General features: G+C 36.9%; 1 protein-coding gene across 4 annotated transcripts in view; it reads left to right on the top strand.

Moving 5' to 3' along the window:
• Positions 1-18,086, top strand: part of UBE3D (ubiquitin protein ligase E3D) — an 81,989-nt gene that overhangs the window by 36,875 nt on the left and 27,028 nt on the right. For 3 of the 4 annotated variants that reach the window (XM_027743210.2, XM_039385324.1, XM_039385323.1), the window contains exon 9: positions 10,468-10,606. In XM_027743210.2, the coding sequence (XP_027599011.1) occupies positions 10,468-10,606 (139 nt within the window). Of the gene's footprint in view, positions 1-10,467; positions 10,607-14,750; positions 15,259-18,086 lie in introns of those variants that run through there. The other variant, XM_027743208.2, reaches the window with a different exon arrangement.

The raw sequence follows: 18,086 nt of genomic DNA, 5'->3' as shown, positions 1-18,086 counted from the left end.
GGACTCTATGATCTTAGGGATCTTTTCCAACCTAAATGATTCTATGATGTTATACTTTATGTCTGCCTTGCCAGTTACCCTCATACTCCTTCTCCTGCCCCGACTTTTAAATGTGTTTGTTTTATTTGGACAATTTGGGAGATAAATGTTTTGAATGATTCTTTTCCCTGCAATATCTGTAAAACAAGTGTCTATATAGAGGATACATCCTTCGTAATGGCCCTGCTGAGGAAAAACTATAGGTTGAAAATGACAGTTACAAGAAGAGTCTACTGGGAAATGCAGGTCTAATAGACATCACTTAGTCCCATGAGCAGGCTTCCTTAAAACTGAATGAGTCTTTCAAAGGTGAGCTGTCTGGAATTACTTTGCATTTACTGCAGGGTAACCATATTGATGTCAGCAGTTGCCATGAAGGAGCTTTTAGATAGTATTTTGTTTTTCTGCAGCCCTACCGTGCACTTCTACCCTTCAGGAAATGTGCATTAATAGAAGAGGCATACTCCTATTTGCCAGGGCAGTGGCCCTTACTTTTCTATATACCTCATGTGTTGAAAGGTTAAAAAAAAAAAAAAAAAAGAGCTATAACCTTAGAATTTGAGTACTTGATTCATACATGCTGGGAAGGAGGCTTTTTAGGTTGATGGTGTTGCTGCTCACATTTGGTATTCCCTGCAAGTAAGATGGCACCAGTCAGGTTGTTAGCATAGGTCAATAGCACGCTGTTCTGTGTCCTCTGTGTCCATCCCAAGCACAGTAGTCTACAGTTATTGCCATACACTAGGGAAATTATGAGCCACCTGTTCTAATTTAGACCAAGATGTATCCAGAAAGGAATCAAGAGGTGGTTAAGGTGAAGAAAAGTATTTTAAGGACATACAAAGCTATCCCTTTGTTCTGAGCTGTAGGCGTATTCAAGAAAACTGCAGTCTAGAGTCATAGGACAACTGTTGCTAATCCAGATGGTGATGACCAGCAGCACTGCCATCCTCCACTATGGATCAGCAGTGATCTGGCTACAACAGTCTGATCTTTATTGTTTTCAGAGAAGTTATTTTAATTCTTTCCACCTGGGATGCAGTAAGACATGAAGAAAATGCAGCTTAAAGCCTTAACACAACCATTAAAGTGAAGAAGCATATTCTAAAGCATCGGCCATGAAGTTTTTATGAGAGCAATTTGCTTCTCCATTTAGTGGGACTGTGTTGCTCTGCTGCTGAGAAGTCAGCAATTAGTACTTTGGAGCTGCTTCAGCAGTTCTGCATAGTGTGGATGCATAGTGTAGAGCAGTCACAGCAGACTTTAGACGATGCCCAACAAGAGCTAAACTCCTGTGCTTTTCTTGGTTTTTTAGGAGAACTTCTAAATTAACGTGTGGATTCTACTGTTGCAGCCAGCTACGCAAAAATTAGTAGGAATTTTTAAAAAGTAGTTTCAAGAAAATATATTGTGAGTCAGTTGAATTCTGTCTGCCATGTTTTCTTCCTATTATGTCTAGATATGTTTGACATCACGAGCCCAGCAGGAGCTGTTTTCTCCATGAGCTTGTATCCCTCAGTCAGGTGCTCTAAAGCAGAACTTTATTTTAATTGATGAAAATTTGCTGCAGTTTTCTGCTTTTACATCTTTAGCTTTTGCAATAAACTCTTGATCTTGTAGATGAATGGAGAAAGAATGTGTCTCTCCATAGGCAGCTATTCCTGTGGGTTGGCTCTGTGAATAGAACTGCTGCTGCTGTACATTTATGGACTGTGGTTTTGCAGGTAGGACTTATCCTGGGACATAGCTGGCAGGCTTGCGATTTAATATCCAAGGTCAGTTCCCAAAAAATTAAAATCACATTTTCTCTTCATTCTTTGATCAGCTTATTTTTGCTTCCATGGTGCTGAAACTAAATAAAGATGATAATGTCTTAGTTATACTCATTGACCATCTGTGCATGCTTTGAGTACTGTTGTGAATTTTAAATTTAGTACATTTGCAATGTTCATGATCCCACGCATCTAGGTGCCCCATTGAACATAAGTCTGCTTTAGACATTGTTGCTTGATTTAGGTTTTCATACATTCATTTTAGATACTATGAATCTTCAACCTAAAGGTTGCAGAATAGATGAACACCTGCTAATCCTTCTGTGATGTTTAAGCTTTATTTCAGTGATTCTTGCAGCTGAAATTCCGTTTTGTCTTCAGCAGAAACAGTACAGTTGGTGCTGTTCTGCAATGTAATGAAAATATTTTATGGGTGATAGAGTTTATGACTTAAAAGTAATGCTTTTGAAATTGCATAGCAGTCATCTAGAGGCGGGAAGGCAATGTGAAAAAGCTGTTGGTGAGCACCCAAAAATCTTTAGACTGGAGAAGTATGTTGAGCATTACTTTGAAATTACATACTCCAAGGCAAAGTTACTCCTGGACGGGATTAAAATCTCAAGATTTATTGCCATGTAAAAAGTTGCAGGACGTTGAGATAGCTTTTCTGTGCTTCAGAGGAATAATCTACTTGTAAACACCTAGTCTGTCTTGGCACAATATACTAACGCAGTTCTTTGGTCTTCTGGTTTTGCCCTTTACCACTTTAAGAAAAAAAGAATTGAATTCTGTGTGCTATTCAGAGGCTTTATTTGTGCTAACAACATTTTTTAATAACTGTACCAAAACCAATGCAATTACGTTTAAGTTAATACAGGGCAGTTGGGTCTAATAAAAATGTTGGTTGGTGTGAAACAAAAGAAAAATAATTTGGGCTGTGCTTTACAGATTGAGATAGGCAGCTTTTACTACTCTAACTTCCCTTAAGTAGCTTAAAATGATCAAAGCATGTCAAGAAGTTGTAAAATAATTTAAAATACATTAATAAAATTAATGTCGATGAGATTCATATGCAGTTGTTTCATGGAAACAAAATAATTTAATCCACTGCCTTTTAATGTACCTTTTAGCATGAGCTATTTAATCTATGCTATGTACTGGAGTTAGAAAAGAGAAAAGTGCATGTGGAATATCGATTTTAAATCATAAAAGCATTCATCAGAGAAAATGGAATGATTGTACTTAAAAGGCACTTTGAAATATCACAAGACCATTTGATATTTCTTATGTCAGCCCTTCTGAAAAATATTATGGCACTAGTACTCTGGTGAGGTTAAATTTTAATTTTCATTATAAGACTTTCTTATTAGTAATAAATAACATGGCCTTTTCAGATGGTGACACATTGAAAGTTCAAGAAGGACATATTTTGTAGGATGAGGTATTTAAAACCATCTAAATTGTTTTTGTAGTGGATTTCTAGCCGAATTCTTTTTGACCAGACTCTAGAATACATTGTTTTTCCGTTCAAAATATGCATTGCTAAGAAAAAAGATAGAATACTATCAATAGAAATATGCAAAATTGTATATTAATATGATAAATGTATATATAACTAATATAATTATGTATACTATATTAAAGTATATGTATGGTGTACTATATATAATTCACTTTATTACAAGGATTACATATCAGTAATTTTCTGATAAGAATGCTTTGCAGAAGAGAGTATTTGAGACTCCTTGAAAGTATAGAAATTCAGTTAAGTGAAATCCTGTCTCTGTAGTACTAAGACTGGAGAAAAGAAAAGGTTTAAAACTTAAGAGACGGAGCTTCTGTTGTTGACCACTGTAGTCCATTGCAAAAAATATAATGCATGCTCTCTGTCTTCTTACTTCCATAGATATGTTGTTCTTCTCTTGCTCATTCCCTTGCAAGGACACCAGTGGGTTAAATTTCAGTTCTTCCCCTTTTTATCTCTTATGAAAGACTTAATACCTGATGGTTTGGGATACCATGCGACTAGTAAAGATTCCAGGGATCTTTACTAGTGTGCTCAAAACCCACACTTGACATTCCCAGCTGTTGAGAATGAATAATGAACTGCGTTAGAACATGACCACAGATGTTTGTTTTAGAGGGAAGCAGTGATTCTGTAAAGCAAGTTTTTTTCCATAGGAATTTGCTGTAGGCTGTGAAAGTACCACACTTCCTGGTGTTCCATATTATTTAAATTTTGTCTAGTAATGAGCATGCCTTGATTTTTATGTCATTTTTAGATCACTGTAAGGATAATTAAAAGTATAAATACCTTAACCTCTTGGTACGTTAAGTATATAGGCACATCATCAACCATAATTTAGAATTGTTTTTAGATTAAATCATTTTTACAAATAGTTATTTAATTTAGCAGGTTTGTCCTTTGGTTCAGTAAAGTCATCTGTCATTTCTGTCAGAGCTGTAGCTTGTGGAAAGGGCAGCTTTAACAACATTCAGTGAGCTCTGAGAGTCAGGGCTGAGCTTCTGTCAGCTTTTATATTGGATTCTTCAGCACAGGCTTGATTCAGCAAAGTGCTGAAGCTGGAGCTAACATAGTAATCTCTGTCAAGGGTTTCATGTCATTGGGAGCCCTAAATGCAGAGTGCATTTACCTGGATCATAACTAATAAAGTCAAGTTAATATAGTGCCTCAGCAACACTGAGTAGTGCCCTGAGTAAGAGCTTTTTCATTTTCTAGTTTTGACCTCTGTACACTACCTACAGTTAATGTATTTATAGAAGCAACCTGCTAAATCAGAGGGGGGGGGTGTGTGCTGTTCCTCTTCAAAAGCAGACTTATTTTGTCTGTTGATGAGACGGCTCAGTTGCATTTTGAAGTGAATCTCATGCATGACGGAGGGTGATTACTGCTGATAAATGGCTTTTAGCACTTTTCTTTTGAAAGAAGTCACAAATTTCTTCATTGCAGTGTAGTCAGAAGTTTGGTTCAGTTTTTCAAAATCTTGTGAGAATCCTTGTCATTTTTTCCTGGTTTTGAAATACAAAGAATTCTTTTCATTCACTGACATACCATGAATATTGCATTTTTCCTGAAGACTCAGGACATTGTGGGTGGGTTCCACGACCTTATGGATGACTGTGTTTGTTTACTAGTTTTTATATCAAGGAATTAGGAAATAAAAGTGTTTCAATATTTTGGTGTCTTAAACCTTTCTTTTAAGGACACAGTTTTGAAATGTTACTCTGACTTATGTAGGCAATTCATTGGGATCAATTCCGTAGTCAGTAGTGGAGAAATACCGTTCTCTGATGCATGGTGAGTCAAATGTAAAACATCATCTAAAAATGTGATCAATTATTTCTGCTGCAGAAGTAACTGTCTTATCTTTAGTCTTATCTGAGTAGTTGTGTTCAAGTTTTGCTTATCTCTGCTTTCAGATTTTAAATTGGTTGAATTTCAGATAGCATTTACTGATTTCTTTTTAGTTTTTAAAGAAATCAAAATATTCCTGGATTTCCCCTTATCAGCTAAACAGATTGGAAAATGCCACTTAATTTTTTAAAACATTTTATTACATGTTAGTACAGGAATTTTACTTTCCTAGCTGTATTTCTTTGGCTGGTTATTGGGAATGTGGCAATCATGTCATATTCTAAGATTCTCCTTCAAGCAACCCATTCCTTAGAGAAAGCGTTGAAAAGGATAAGGGGGAAGATAATCTCAACCTGTCATCTTTATTTCTTACTTGTTTTGAATGCTCCATTCATAACAGTTTAGCACATAGTTATTTCTCATCAGTATCTAGAACAGTAGCCAAGTATCTTCCCCTTAAGCAGAGTTTTACTTCTTCACTTTCTGTACAGCTTTAGTTGAGTTCTGAAGTGTTTGCCAGAAATATATTAAAGTTTTATTAACATTCATTATATGTGGTTCTGTCTTTCTAAAATTAAAGTTATGTGAAGGTTCTAATGATACCTTTTAATCTTAAGTCTATTTGTTGTATTTTCGTGGGTGAGACTAATAGATATCTCTTAGATGGAACAGAAGGAGTGGGTTTGAGGTTTTGCTTTAATCCGCAGAGGCAGCATCTCAAGTTTGGTTAACACTGGGAACAGCTCTGACTGTTGTTCTTACTGGTGATCAATTCTGTTATCAGCAATCTTTCTTCTTGCCTCAAAATTTTAAGATTTTTTTTTTTTCAGTTGTCCTGAACCCACAAAATTGACTGCACTTAAGTGAAAGCACCAAGTCTCTCAGTTTGGCTCACTCATTAGGGAGTGGGCTGTGAAGAACATGTTTACTTTGCTTATAGTAGTTGGTTTGTTAGATAGAAATGTCATATTATTGAGTTTATGCTAATATTCTCCCAGGTAAACATCACTTGATTAGCCGGTATGTATGTTGCTGCATTCCATCGGCAGCTTTTCTCTGTGGAGTAACTAATGTGCATTTCTTCTCACTACTCAGACAGTGATTTTCAGGAAAACATGAAATTTCCCCAAACCTAATTTATTTGTGATCTTTCTTAAGAAAAGTTGGTTGAAATAAGCTAAGAGGGTTAATACAAGTTCTGGGGAAGAGTGGGATAAAGAAAACAAGGAGAAAATTGAACAAATGGACTGACAGACAAAATGCTTAGAATTATTTGTGCTTTCCTGTTGGTGAGATCACTGACAGACAAAACCGGATGATGATGGTGATTTACAGAGGTGGATTCAATGTCCTGTGAGAAAATGCACTCTGACATGTCCTTTTCTTAACTCAGAACATGCTCTTAGTTTGGACCATTTTACTGAGTATGTTTTACTACATCTTACTGTTTTAAAGCCTGTTTTCTAAAGCTGACTCACGTCTCCCTCAAACACTGTCAAGGTCAGTAGGTAGTGGTGAGATTTTACTTATCGTAAAATTAGTCCAAAGTAGATCCAGTCTTTCACCCCGCAATGACTTAGGGAATCTTTGTAGAATTTATGAATTTTGTTTGATACTGAGAGTCATAATTTTTTCTTTTATCAGACTATGAAGTCCAGAATCTCAAGGCTTCTTTGCATTGCAGAAAAGATGAATGTTTGCTGAAGGAAGAAGAGCATTATTTATTTTGTTACCCTCACCTTCCTACCTTCCTCCAGCTGATGTCTTATCTCTCCCTTACTTCTTTCAGCCAGCATAGCAAGCTGTGCTGTCTTCTTTGGGAATTATGCTGTCTTCTGCCTTTATTCACACTGCTTTCACTCAAGGGAAGCTTAGAAGCAAGAATTCATTGCTGAGTAAAAGTATTAAGAAGCAGCAGAAGAGAGCACATGGATGCAAAGCCCTACATCCGAAGTTACCATGCAGAGTAATGGTAACTCAGAGTTACCACATCTGAGTCCTACATCTTTCTTTCTTGTCTTCTTGAGCCCTTCCAAAATCTCCTTCTGACAATTTGCCCTGTCTTAATATCAAATTAAATTTTTTTTTTCCATTAAAATCAGGAGAGCAAAACACAGTTTTGTTTGCATGTTTGAGGAGCTCTGTTGGCATTTCAGATTAGTCTGGGAGGAAACGCTGAGCTGATGGGCTGAGTTGTCCTCTGTGAATGCTCACTCTCCTGGGGAGCATTAGCAACCAATCTACCTCTTCCAGTAAATGGAAAGCAAGCTGTCTCCAGTCCTGTACTGGAAGTGAGACAACTCTCCTTACACAGAAAAACTGTGAAACTAAGGTGAAAAACAGTGGGTTCTTCATGTTTTGTTTTGCTTTTGTTTTAAGCATAGGTGCTTTTCTCCTTCCTCTACTATAAAGATTAGGGAAAAATGCTTCTAAAAATAATAGAGTTAAAAAAGAACAAAGAGAAAGGATCTAATAAAACAGTGACTTCCCACAACCACTTGTGTTAAATGCTGGTAAAGGACAAGTAGCAAAGACGAATTCCTAACATGAATGTTCCTGGAGCAGTAAGTGCTAGGATACACATGGTTTGTTTGTAGTAAGGGAATACACTGGAATCATTTCAGGAAATACTAATAACCGAGCAATTAATAAACAAGAATTGCAATATAGTTAGGCCAAATGTCTTTATGCAAACATTCTTTCCCTCAAATAAACCAACAGCCACAAAAAAAAGCCCTTGTTCAGTGTCAGGGCTGTACTAGTTGGACTTTAAAACAAGAAGACATCTCCAAAAAATCCTCAAATCAAAACACAAGAATAGAATCAGGGTACTAAAGTAAGTTGTGATGTTTTGAATATTGCTTGGAGTTCTGAAAAGTTTCTTTGCAGAGAGGGTGTTGATCTGTGGAAACACCTTCCCAAGACCCAGAACCTTAGCATATCACCTCCAATCTCCAAATTCTCTAGCTGTGTTTGAAGATGCCTGCACAGTGCTTTGTTTAGACTTGCTGATTTCTGAAAAATAAAAAGCCCCAATTTTACTAGCTTCACCTAAATTTGCCTCTATCACCACATTGTAAAAAATGTAGAACAAACACTGAGTAAGGAACATATAAAGGTAAGTTTCAAATTATGTGTGGAAATGAAATTACGAACTGATAAAGAAACATAAAACTCAGTTCTGGATTACAGTTAACAAGACTCCTTGGTTACTGGCTGCTCAGTGCTCATCACTGAGCATTGAGTGTTCCTTCTGGAATATTTATAGAATCATAGAATGCTTTGGGTTGGAAGGGACCTTAAAGGTCATCTAGTTCCAATCCCCCCTACTGTGGGCAGGGAAACTTTCCACTGGACTAGGTTGCTCAGAGCCCCATTCAACCTGGATCTCTGGACCAGGGCTACCTCTTCTGGGCTTGATCTCTTGTGTAGTCTTGTAAAAGAATCCTGCTTCCTTTCAATATAGATATAATATTTGGGACTTAACTGAAGGCTTGTATCTTTCAGTAGTGAAAATACTCCAGAGTGTCTTCTAAACTTTTCACCTTCCAGTCCTAGAAGACAGTTGGGGGTTTCTTTTGTGGTAGCTTTTAACAGCTTTTCCAGATCTGTGTGGCACAGTATAATTGTCCAGTGAGATAGTACATATTATAATGGCTGTTAATGTATGACAGGTTTTGGCCTCTGTCCTTTTGTAGCAGATCAGACATATGTGGAGATCTTAAATGGTGCACTGCCATTAGAGGAGTCAGAGGGTGCCTAGACCAAACTGCCTTCCTTCTTCTCCTTACATGTAAAGCTTAGACCTTCTTTTGTCAAAGTGACCTACTCTAGTGAAGGTTGAGAAAAGACATGGTGTATTTGGTAATCTAGTTGTGATACGATTCTCTTTGTCTTTTATTGTGGATTAAAAAAAATAAACAGAGTGAGAGAAAACACTCCTTTTTTTAGGGAGATTGAAGTGCATTGTAGGTCTGACCTTGAGTGCATTGTAGGTCTTGCTTCTGTATACTGAAGCAGAATTGGATTCTGCTTAGATAGTAGATAAGTGAGGAAGGAGGAAAAAATGTAGATATTAGGAAAGAAAAAACCCAAATAGTTGAAATTCAAGAGGCCATTTCAAACAAGTGGACGTAAGAAAGTGAAAATACACCCACTCTTTGAAGAAAGATTTATGCTAAGTAGGATTGTCTTGTAGAAGAGCTAAGAAGGTGCTGTGTACAGTAAGTGTATAAGCAAGCCTATGTGTAAGAAGCAGGACTTTACAATTGTTGGATTTGAGAGACCTGAGAGAATGAGAACTGTCCAGAAGGAAACAGATAGTGTGAAGACAATATTTGCCCAGTTTTCACCATTCTGAATATTGGAGTCACGACTGCTCTTCTAGGTGTTTAAAAAATGCAGCTACTTCTAGATAGTACATTAAAATAAGCTGATATTTTCACAAGCAGTGATTCAACTGGAAGAGCTGCGGGAATTTAAAGGTGAAAGCTGATTCTAAAATTATTTATTGAAATTTTGAAGTCTTGGACATGGAAGGCTAGCTAGCATTGTCTTCCAAAGTGACACTCTCAGGTCTGCTGAGAATAATTGGCATCTATCTTACTTTGGAGTATCTGCTACTAGCTGCTCATGAGCATAATATGGAAGGTAAAATTATTAAAGTAACTGGATCACTGATCAGTCTATCAGTTTGTACATTATGGAAGAAATAGGCCTGAACAAGAGGAAGTGGAATGATCTTGTGTTTTGAGTAAATCTGGTTGAACTAATCTTGTTCTTCAGCATGCAGTAGTGGGAACAGATTATAGGAATGTGCTTTAGAAATCTTAATTCTTAAAGCTGTAGAAATCTTTATCCTTTTAATACATCTAAAGCAGAAAGCTGTATAAAATGAACTGGAATTGAGTTTTTGCTTGGTGTAGACTGTTAGTAAGTTTGCAGTGTGAGCATCATAAACATCAGTTTGGGAAATTGCCAGTGACAAATGAAATTTTGTTCCAAAGGAATGAAATTTTGCATTAGAAACATGAGTGAATTTCTCTTATGTATGCTAAGTTTTCCTTTCACATTGTTTTTAACAGTTGGTGATATGGTTAAGGTGCTCCATCTAAATTCACCTTGTCTTTTGGTAAGACACACTGACTTTTACAAGGAAAATGTGAAAGGAGGTGTTTTTTTTTCACAATAATAAGACAAATTCTAATACTTGAAACTTATGGTTTAGATATATTTTAAGAAAATGAAAAAGGTCTTTTTTTTTTTTTTTAAACTTTATAGCCTTGCTGATGCATGGGAAAATGATATGGGAGTTCATCCTTTAAAGTTTCCATCAGAAACATGTTTGGAATTACTGCTAATGCTGGGTTTGAGCACCGCATCTCTTCCGCCTTCGCTTCGATGCATGAACTCTTTTCAGGTAAGGAATAGGTGCTATTTCAGTATAAAGGTGTTACTTTTAGGAGAAAGAGAGATTCCTGGGGCCCATAAACCCTTTCAGAGTAAAGGTTTATATTCTGTGGTTACATGACTCTCCATTAAATATAGCAATGGATGACTTCTTGTAGTGCTCAGTTTCTTTCAATTGTATTAAATTTACATCAAGGCAGGAAATGTCATTGGATCTTTAAACAATGAATCACTGTTTAAATTAAATTAGATGTTTAAAGAAATTTCATCAATTTAGGCTGGAGTAGTTAGAATCATTATATAAAATTTTGTTGGCTTAAAAAACAATAAAAATCTTCAACAAAAAGTAAAGATTTCCTGTGGTGAAAACCTATAAAATTTGGAGCGAAGCATTCAGAGTTTTCTCCAGTGTTCTTCTGTATGTTACTCACAGAAGCACTCACAGAAGTTTTCCTAAGAAAACATTGTTGCAGGCATGTTACATTGTGATATGTATCTATTATGTGTCTAGAGACTAGGATTTTTACAAATGCAATACACAGGCAACTGAATTCATGATGATATTTTTATGATGCTTCTGTCTTCCCTTGTAGTTACATAATCCATCAGTTGTGTATTGATGCAAATCTAAAGTAACCAGCTGTTGAGCAGTATGTGTAACTGAATCTGTGTTTGTTTCGACAGCTATAGAAGAATCATTGTCTTAGTGGGACTGAGTGTCCTAAACAGTTTGTAACATGAAATCAGGTAGCTTTTGTTTGTCCATACTTCCTATTTTAAGTTAAGACCTGTTTAATTAGTATTCCTGAGTTATGTTTACTGAAAAATAATGTTATTGTAGAATTTTGGAGCCAGAAAGAACATGGTCATAAGCCAAAATCAAGTAATAGATTTTAGTGGAGTTACACTGATTTACAACTACTGAAAACTCCTCTAGATGTTAGGAAATAAGTATGCACCTGTATTGTCTGCTCGCTTTGTGTCTTGTGAGCTTTTAAACGGGGGATCTGTGTATGGTAAACATTTGGGTATGACAACAGCCACTGATTGTTTCAACATGTTATTTTAATACCCAGGGGCAGAATTGTTATTCTTTTGTACATTCAGAGGCCATAAAATTGAAGAATCTCCTGGATACTAACACAGTGAGATTGCAACAATTAGTAATTTCAAGAATTGGCCAGTACTAGTTATCCATGCAGTTGAATAGTCCGTATATTTCCTATTAAGAAATCAACATTTTTGTTGTCTAATCCAGCAGGATGTATTTCTTGTCCATTACATTGCCAGTAATCTGTGGTAAAATCTTCTCTGCTTTACACATGATAGATTAAATAGGAGTCTCTTCATGTATGCCAAAGCTGTATGTCCTGCATTGTTTCTGTGTGCACTCAGTCCCAGGTTGTGCATTCAGGATTCCCTTTAATTTGTGTGTTGGGGTAGAGGTAGGAAGTGATAAATGGCTGTCAAGTATGAAGTCAGGTATGAATAAGTAAGCTCAGGAAGGGTTTTTTCTTGGAGTACACAGAATATCAGAGTTTTCTTTTTCCATGTCGTTCACTCCATGATTGTGCTTGATTGCTCCTGGGTCATTTTAGCTTTGTGAGGCTGTCTCTGTAAAGGCACTGTCACCCTAGAGGCACATGTGCAGAGCCTGGAATTGAACCAGGCATAGGGTTATGTCAGCTGTGGGGTGGGAAAGCCCCATGCATCCCCTGGAAACCCTCTGACTATGGCCTTTCAGCCCTAGATTTCCATGGAAGAGATGAAGGCAAATGTCACAGTGCTTTGCTAAACCGAAGGGAATGGTGTCTTCCAGCACCAGCCTGTGCAGATTGTGGTTTGCCCACCTGTGTGCCAAAGTTGGCGATGTGACAATGTCCAGTCTTGGTTGCAAACAGAATTTCAGGCTGAAGATACTATATTTTGAGGTGATTCCCAGGGTCTGTGCTTTTATAGCAACACACAAGGTAAAAATTCATAGTTTTTGAAAAGCCCAAGTTCTGAAACCTGCTCTGCTAAGGTAATGTTATATTCTGCCAAGTGGGAGGAAAGGAAGATGGCTTTTTTGATAAACTTCTGTGACTCCAACTGTCATTCTCCTTGTCAGAAAGTCAATATCACCAAGTGTTTGTCCTAGAGGGCAAACACTGTCCAGGAAAATATTGGTTTGTTTATTTTTATCCTTGCAAACCTTGTTTAGATCTCAGTTTGTGAATCCAAACAAAGTTTGCCCAGGTTTTCACTGATGCTTTACAGTGGTCTGTCAGCCTTAGAATTTTTTTTTTCTGGCTTGTTTCATTCTACTCATATTCACTTTCTGTACAGCAAATATTAGAATTACTGATCCTAGTTTTTCTGTATTTTTATTGGGAAAAGTTGGAAAGATCTGCAGAGAGCTTGAATGATGATATTTAATTGTGCTTTTTCCTGAGCGTAAGATCCCTCTTCGTCCAAAATAGTGAAGATTGTGAGTCAAACAGGGAGTAACAAAAGGGCACTAATTGAAAACTGATATTTCATGTATCTTACTGGAGTAATAGCAAAACAAAAACTAGTTTTGTTTTATTTTGGTTTAGACATATTTCTGGCAGTAGCCTAGAAAAAAAATTGAAACATTGTAATTCTGTATTACAATAAAACTATTTGAACTGAAAATAATTGCAGAGTTTCCTGGTATGACACATGGCAGCTATATTTGTGGTGTTCTAAAAGTTACAGTTTAACATCTGATACCGTGTCAGTATAGCTTTTAAAAAGCCTATTGTTTTAAATTAGGTAACCAAAAATGATCTCAACCACACCCGTGTTTTTGAGAATGTATTTTCTCTCTCAATTATATTACAATACTGCCAAAATTCTAGTCGGTATACATATGCATTGGATGTAATAAGCACACAGAGGAAATGCTTAGTTGCTAATAATCTGTAATAAACTCTGTTCTGCCTTGTGCTCCAGAACTGCTCTCTGGGACTAGCTTAGCGGACTCCTTATCTGTGCCGAGACATAAATTACATTTTATTTTCCAGTGGTGTGCTACTGCTTAGTAACATAATATTTGAAATCACTTTTCAATTCCGTTTTGACCCTGTAAAGATCTTTCAGTGTGATTTATGTAGCTGGAGGAGCCTGGAAGAGAGCAGCAGCAGAAGAGTATGTTACATAGCTCTCTGCTGAGTTTAAGGTGCTCACTGCAGCCAACTTTTAAGCTTCCCAGTCTGTTGATTCTAGTTTTTTAGATTGTCTTTGGCTCATCTCTCATTTCAGCTGTGCAATTGCATTGACATTTTTCTGGTGTACTGTAGAGAGTTACATCTTGGGAAGCTTGAGCCTGGAAACTGAGCGACCAAAGTGGATAGACCACTTCTTGCTGGTAGATCGCTGCCCCCAGGTTTACTGGAGAACATGTTTTTTTCAGCCCTGATTTGTTCTATCCCAGGCTTGTAATCCCTCACCCATACTTAGGATGTCTCAGGTCAAGGGAATTGAATGAGGCACTTGATACTTATCCTGGAGCAATGAAAAAAGCAATAAGAAGGAAGAGAGTAGTTTGATGCTAGAAGATTAATTTTGTTTTAGAGTGCTTTTGCTCTGAGCATTGTTTTGCCACTTTTGCTTCAGCTCCATTACACTGCACAGAAAGGTGTGTTACCTTATTACACGCTTAATCTCTATGGCTCTCCACCCACCCGAGCTGTCAGCCCTTTGCTTTAGGAATGGTTGAGCTTTACTTAGTGTATTATTCTTAATACTTGCAAACACTTGTAGCTAGCACTCACTTGAGTTATTGTGTACTTTATCACAGAACTGCTCAGCTGCTACTTCTCAGCACAGTCTGGGAGGATGTTTTGATATTTTAGAGCCTACGGCACAAAACAGTTAACACAAGGAGGTGCTTTAAAGTGACAAGTAATCTCTGATGTGTTTTTCTAACCTTATCTCGTCTTTCTCTGAGTTCAAGCACAGTAAACAGAAAATGTCCTAGATATTGAATTTTTATGATGATAAATGAGGCTGTTGAGCAAATTTTATCTCACTGCTGTTATTGTGGGAAACCACAGTAGTGGTACTTCCCCTCTCAAGGTGCTATTCATAAGGCCACAGACTGTAACAACAGTTTTAAACAGATTGTGGTTTTATTTTTACTTTTACAGTTGCATGAAATTGAAAGAAGATTGCGATTAAGAACTTCTGAGCCATTTCAAAATTTCATTTCAAATAGCTCTTGATAGTCTTTGGAGCTGCAACCAGCGCCACTGGTAGCTTTCAGCACACTGTCTGCTTTGGTCGAGAAATGAAGCCAGTGTTTAAGAAAAAAACAAAAAATGTTCATTCTACCATCGCAGTAAGAATTCCTGCCAGTGTCTCTGAAAGGAAAACTCATTTGCTTTCAAAAAAATGAGGAAAACAGAGGTTTCTCATAGAATGCCTGTTCTCTGTCATTTAAGTTGTCATTTAAAGTCTCTTAATAAAGTACAGAAAGCTTGCTAAAGGCAACAAGTTTAGTGATATAGACAACAAGTTGCTCAGAAAACATAAGAATGAACAAATACAGTATTCATTATAGTTTAATGGCTCTAGTGTATGCATTTCTAAAGACTCATGAAAAGCAAAATGTAAAATTACCGCTGTCTCTCAGGTCTATGCATGGTCCAAACTAAAGTATCCCTTGATATTTGGTGTTTTTTAATATTGATACATATATTTTTATGTGTGTCTATATATATAAAAAACACTTTCAAAATCATTTATGAGAAGAGGTAGTTAGCTGCAGATAGGCAACACCTGCAGATGCTCCTGTGTTTTCTGACAATCCTTTTTAAAGCAAACAGCTGAGTAAAATTTAGGAAAATCAGCTCAGTTTAGCTCAGCTCAGTTTAGCCCAGCTCAGCTCAGCTCAGCTCCTCCATTTGTTCTGGGCATTTGGAGCTGGGGAAGATGCACAGATCATTTAAGATGGATTCCCCTCCCTTGGAGCACTGTCAAACAGCAACAAAGACAGGTTCAAAATTATGTGTGCCATAGTCATACAAGAAATGAAAATATCAAGAGTGAAGGAATGACTTTCAAAATATTGCACCTTTTATTAAACTATCCCAGAAAGGAAAAATACATAAGTCAATTTATGCAGTAAAAATAGCTTCTTATCTTTTTAAACATTTTAAAAATCACACACCATTATTTGCCTACTAAGGACCTCCCTCAAAATGAATTATAGATCTGAATATGTATATTCTGTAATATTTCACAGACAAAGGATGGCTTCCTAAATACTGCAGGAATTTTTTTGACCATTAAGGAGATTTTTTAAAAATTTCTCTGAAGCTTGACAATGTTTATGTCTCTGAAACTTCTGAATGAACATTGACAGTAGTAGGGAGCAACCACTGCAAGTACATTTCAATCTCTATGGAAATACCATAATTTTTGTTTCCCTTAAATGACAGGTTTTACATAATGTAAACTACAGTGAGCAAACCCAGTGTAGTTAGTGTCAGGCTCTTTTGGCTGCTCCTGTTTTCCCCAAAATAAAGGTGGTTTGATTTTTGTGGATTAGTTAGTATAAAAGTGCCTACTATGTGCTTTTTCCAGTTTTGACTAACTCAGATAGATTGCCAGGATGACATAGGATTTATATTCTGGTTTAATTGTGATCATTATATTTAAATTTTTAAGTTCAATTTAAAACAATTTATTTTAAGTAGGAAATAAGAACCCAAGCCTTGTATATGAAAGCAGATGTAGTTTTGTAAAATATGCATAGAAATATTTCATTGACTTTAAAATAAAAGAGGTTATAACATGTATATACGGGAGTTTTTTTATGTTTGTGCGCATTTACCAAGAGCCATAATAAATGTATTGAAATGCTGCAGAGTAATTTGGAAAAAATTATAAAACTGTATTGAACAAATGCTGACAAGCAAATGATATTAAGAGAGTTACTGCTTCAAAGACAAATCTAAATATTTCTTTGCAGAATTACAGAGATTTCTATGTTCAATTAAGAGGAGTTTCTTTGTCTGGTACTTAATCGTCCCATGTTAAGTTGATTTATATTATGTGACTCAGGTTATCTTACTTGGTGTTCACTGTAAACTATCTTTTAAAAGTAGCTCTGAAGTGTTCAGGCATATTTCTTGGACACTGAGATTATCCATTTCTTTTAACATTAACTCTTGGGGCCTCAAGCTGAGATGGAACAATTTTTTTATTGAACTATAATTAGTATTTTAAGTCCTTGTTGAACGTGTACCAAAAATTTTACGTACTGATTCTGCATAAACTTTATTAAAGCATAATGTCTCCCGGCTGAGAACTGTTCAGCTCTGCATATGCAGGAGCTTATTCAGCGATGACCTGTATGTCCTTATGTGCCCCCATATGACTCATCCATATCTGTAGCACAGGCTCTTATTTCTAGGCTAGGGTTTTGTTATATCTGGGGCTGCTTTGGACATGCTGATGAGAAGGTAATATCTCACTTGTCTGATATGTGGCATGGCTACATTTCCTCCAATGGACAGGAGCTGCCCATTTATATTGGCCTGAAACAGAATAAAATCAATCATGTGCAAACCTAAACTGAAGCTATGAATGGGAAAAATGCAAGCTGAGCTTACTTGTGAGAACACAAAATTTTGTCATTACTTCAGTGTTCAGTGATGGAGAATCAGGACCTTGACAGCAGTGACCTTGACCTGAATTTCAAAATTTGTTGTCGTTTTCTCGGAAGAGGTAAATGCTTCTTTTCTTCCAAGGCGGTTCTCCAGTAGAGAAGTCAGAGAGAGCGAACATGGGCATATCCTAAACACAAGTAGATTTAATTACAAAAACCACATGAACTCCAAATGAGAAGCAGTGAACATGTAGCACACAGGCAAGTGCCTTCTCTGAAAATACAGTCTCCCACTGCTTGAGAGGGAAGATCTGCCAGAGGAACAACTTGTTTGTGTGCAGTTGCCTTTGCATAGAATATGGCAAAAGCCACCTGTTACATAAGCATCTGGTAATACATTTCAAAGCAGTTTTCTTAGAAAAGAAGTTCCAATATGTCATTGTAGTAGTTTGACCCTGACTGAATGCCAGCTGCCCACCAAAGCTGCTCTCTCACTTCCCTTCTCAGCTGAACAGGGAAGAAAAACAAATGAGCAGCTCATGAGTCAACGGTAAGGATAGGGAGAGATCATTCACCAATTGCTGTCATGGGCAAAACAGATTTGACTTGGAGAAATTAGTTGAATTTGTTAACAGTCAAATCACAGCAGGATAATGAGAAGTAAACCAAATCTTAAAAATGCTTGCCCCGTACTCCTCCCTTCTCATGTTTAACTTTGTTCTCAATTCTCTACCACCTCCTCCCAGCAGTGCAAGAATATGGGGAATGGAGGCCGTGGTCAGTTCCATCACACGTTATCTCTGCTGCTCCTTCTTCCTCAGGCAGAGGACTCTCACACTTTTCCCGTTCTCCTGTGTGGGTTCCCTCACAT

Source organism: Pipra filicauda, unplaced genomic scaffold (assembly GCF_003945595.2).
Source record: "Pipra filicauda isolate LSUMZ 115617 unplaced genomic scaffold, ASM394559v2 scaffold403_size635245_pilon, whole genome shotgun sequence".
NCBI classification, from domain to species: domain Eukaryota; kingdom Metazoa; phylum Chordata; class Aves; order Passeriformes; family Pipridae; genus Pipra; species Pipra filicauda.
The sequence above is the reverse complement of the archived record's forward strand: the minus strand, read 5'-3'. Positions and strand labels throughout refer to the sequence as shown.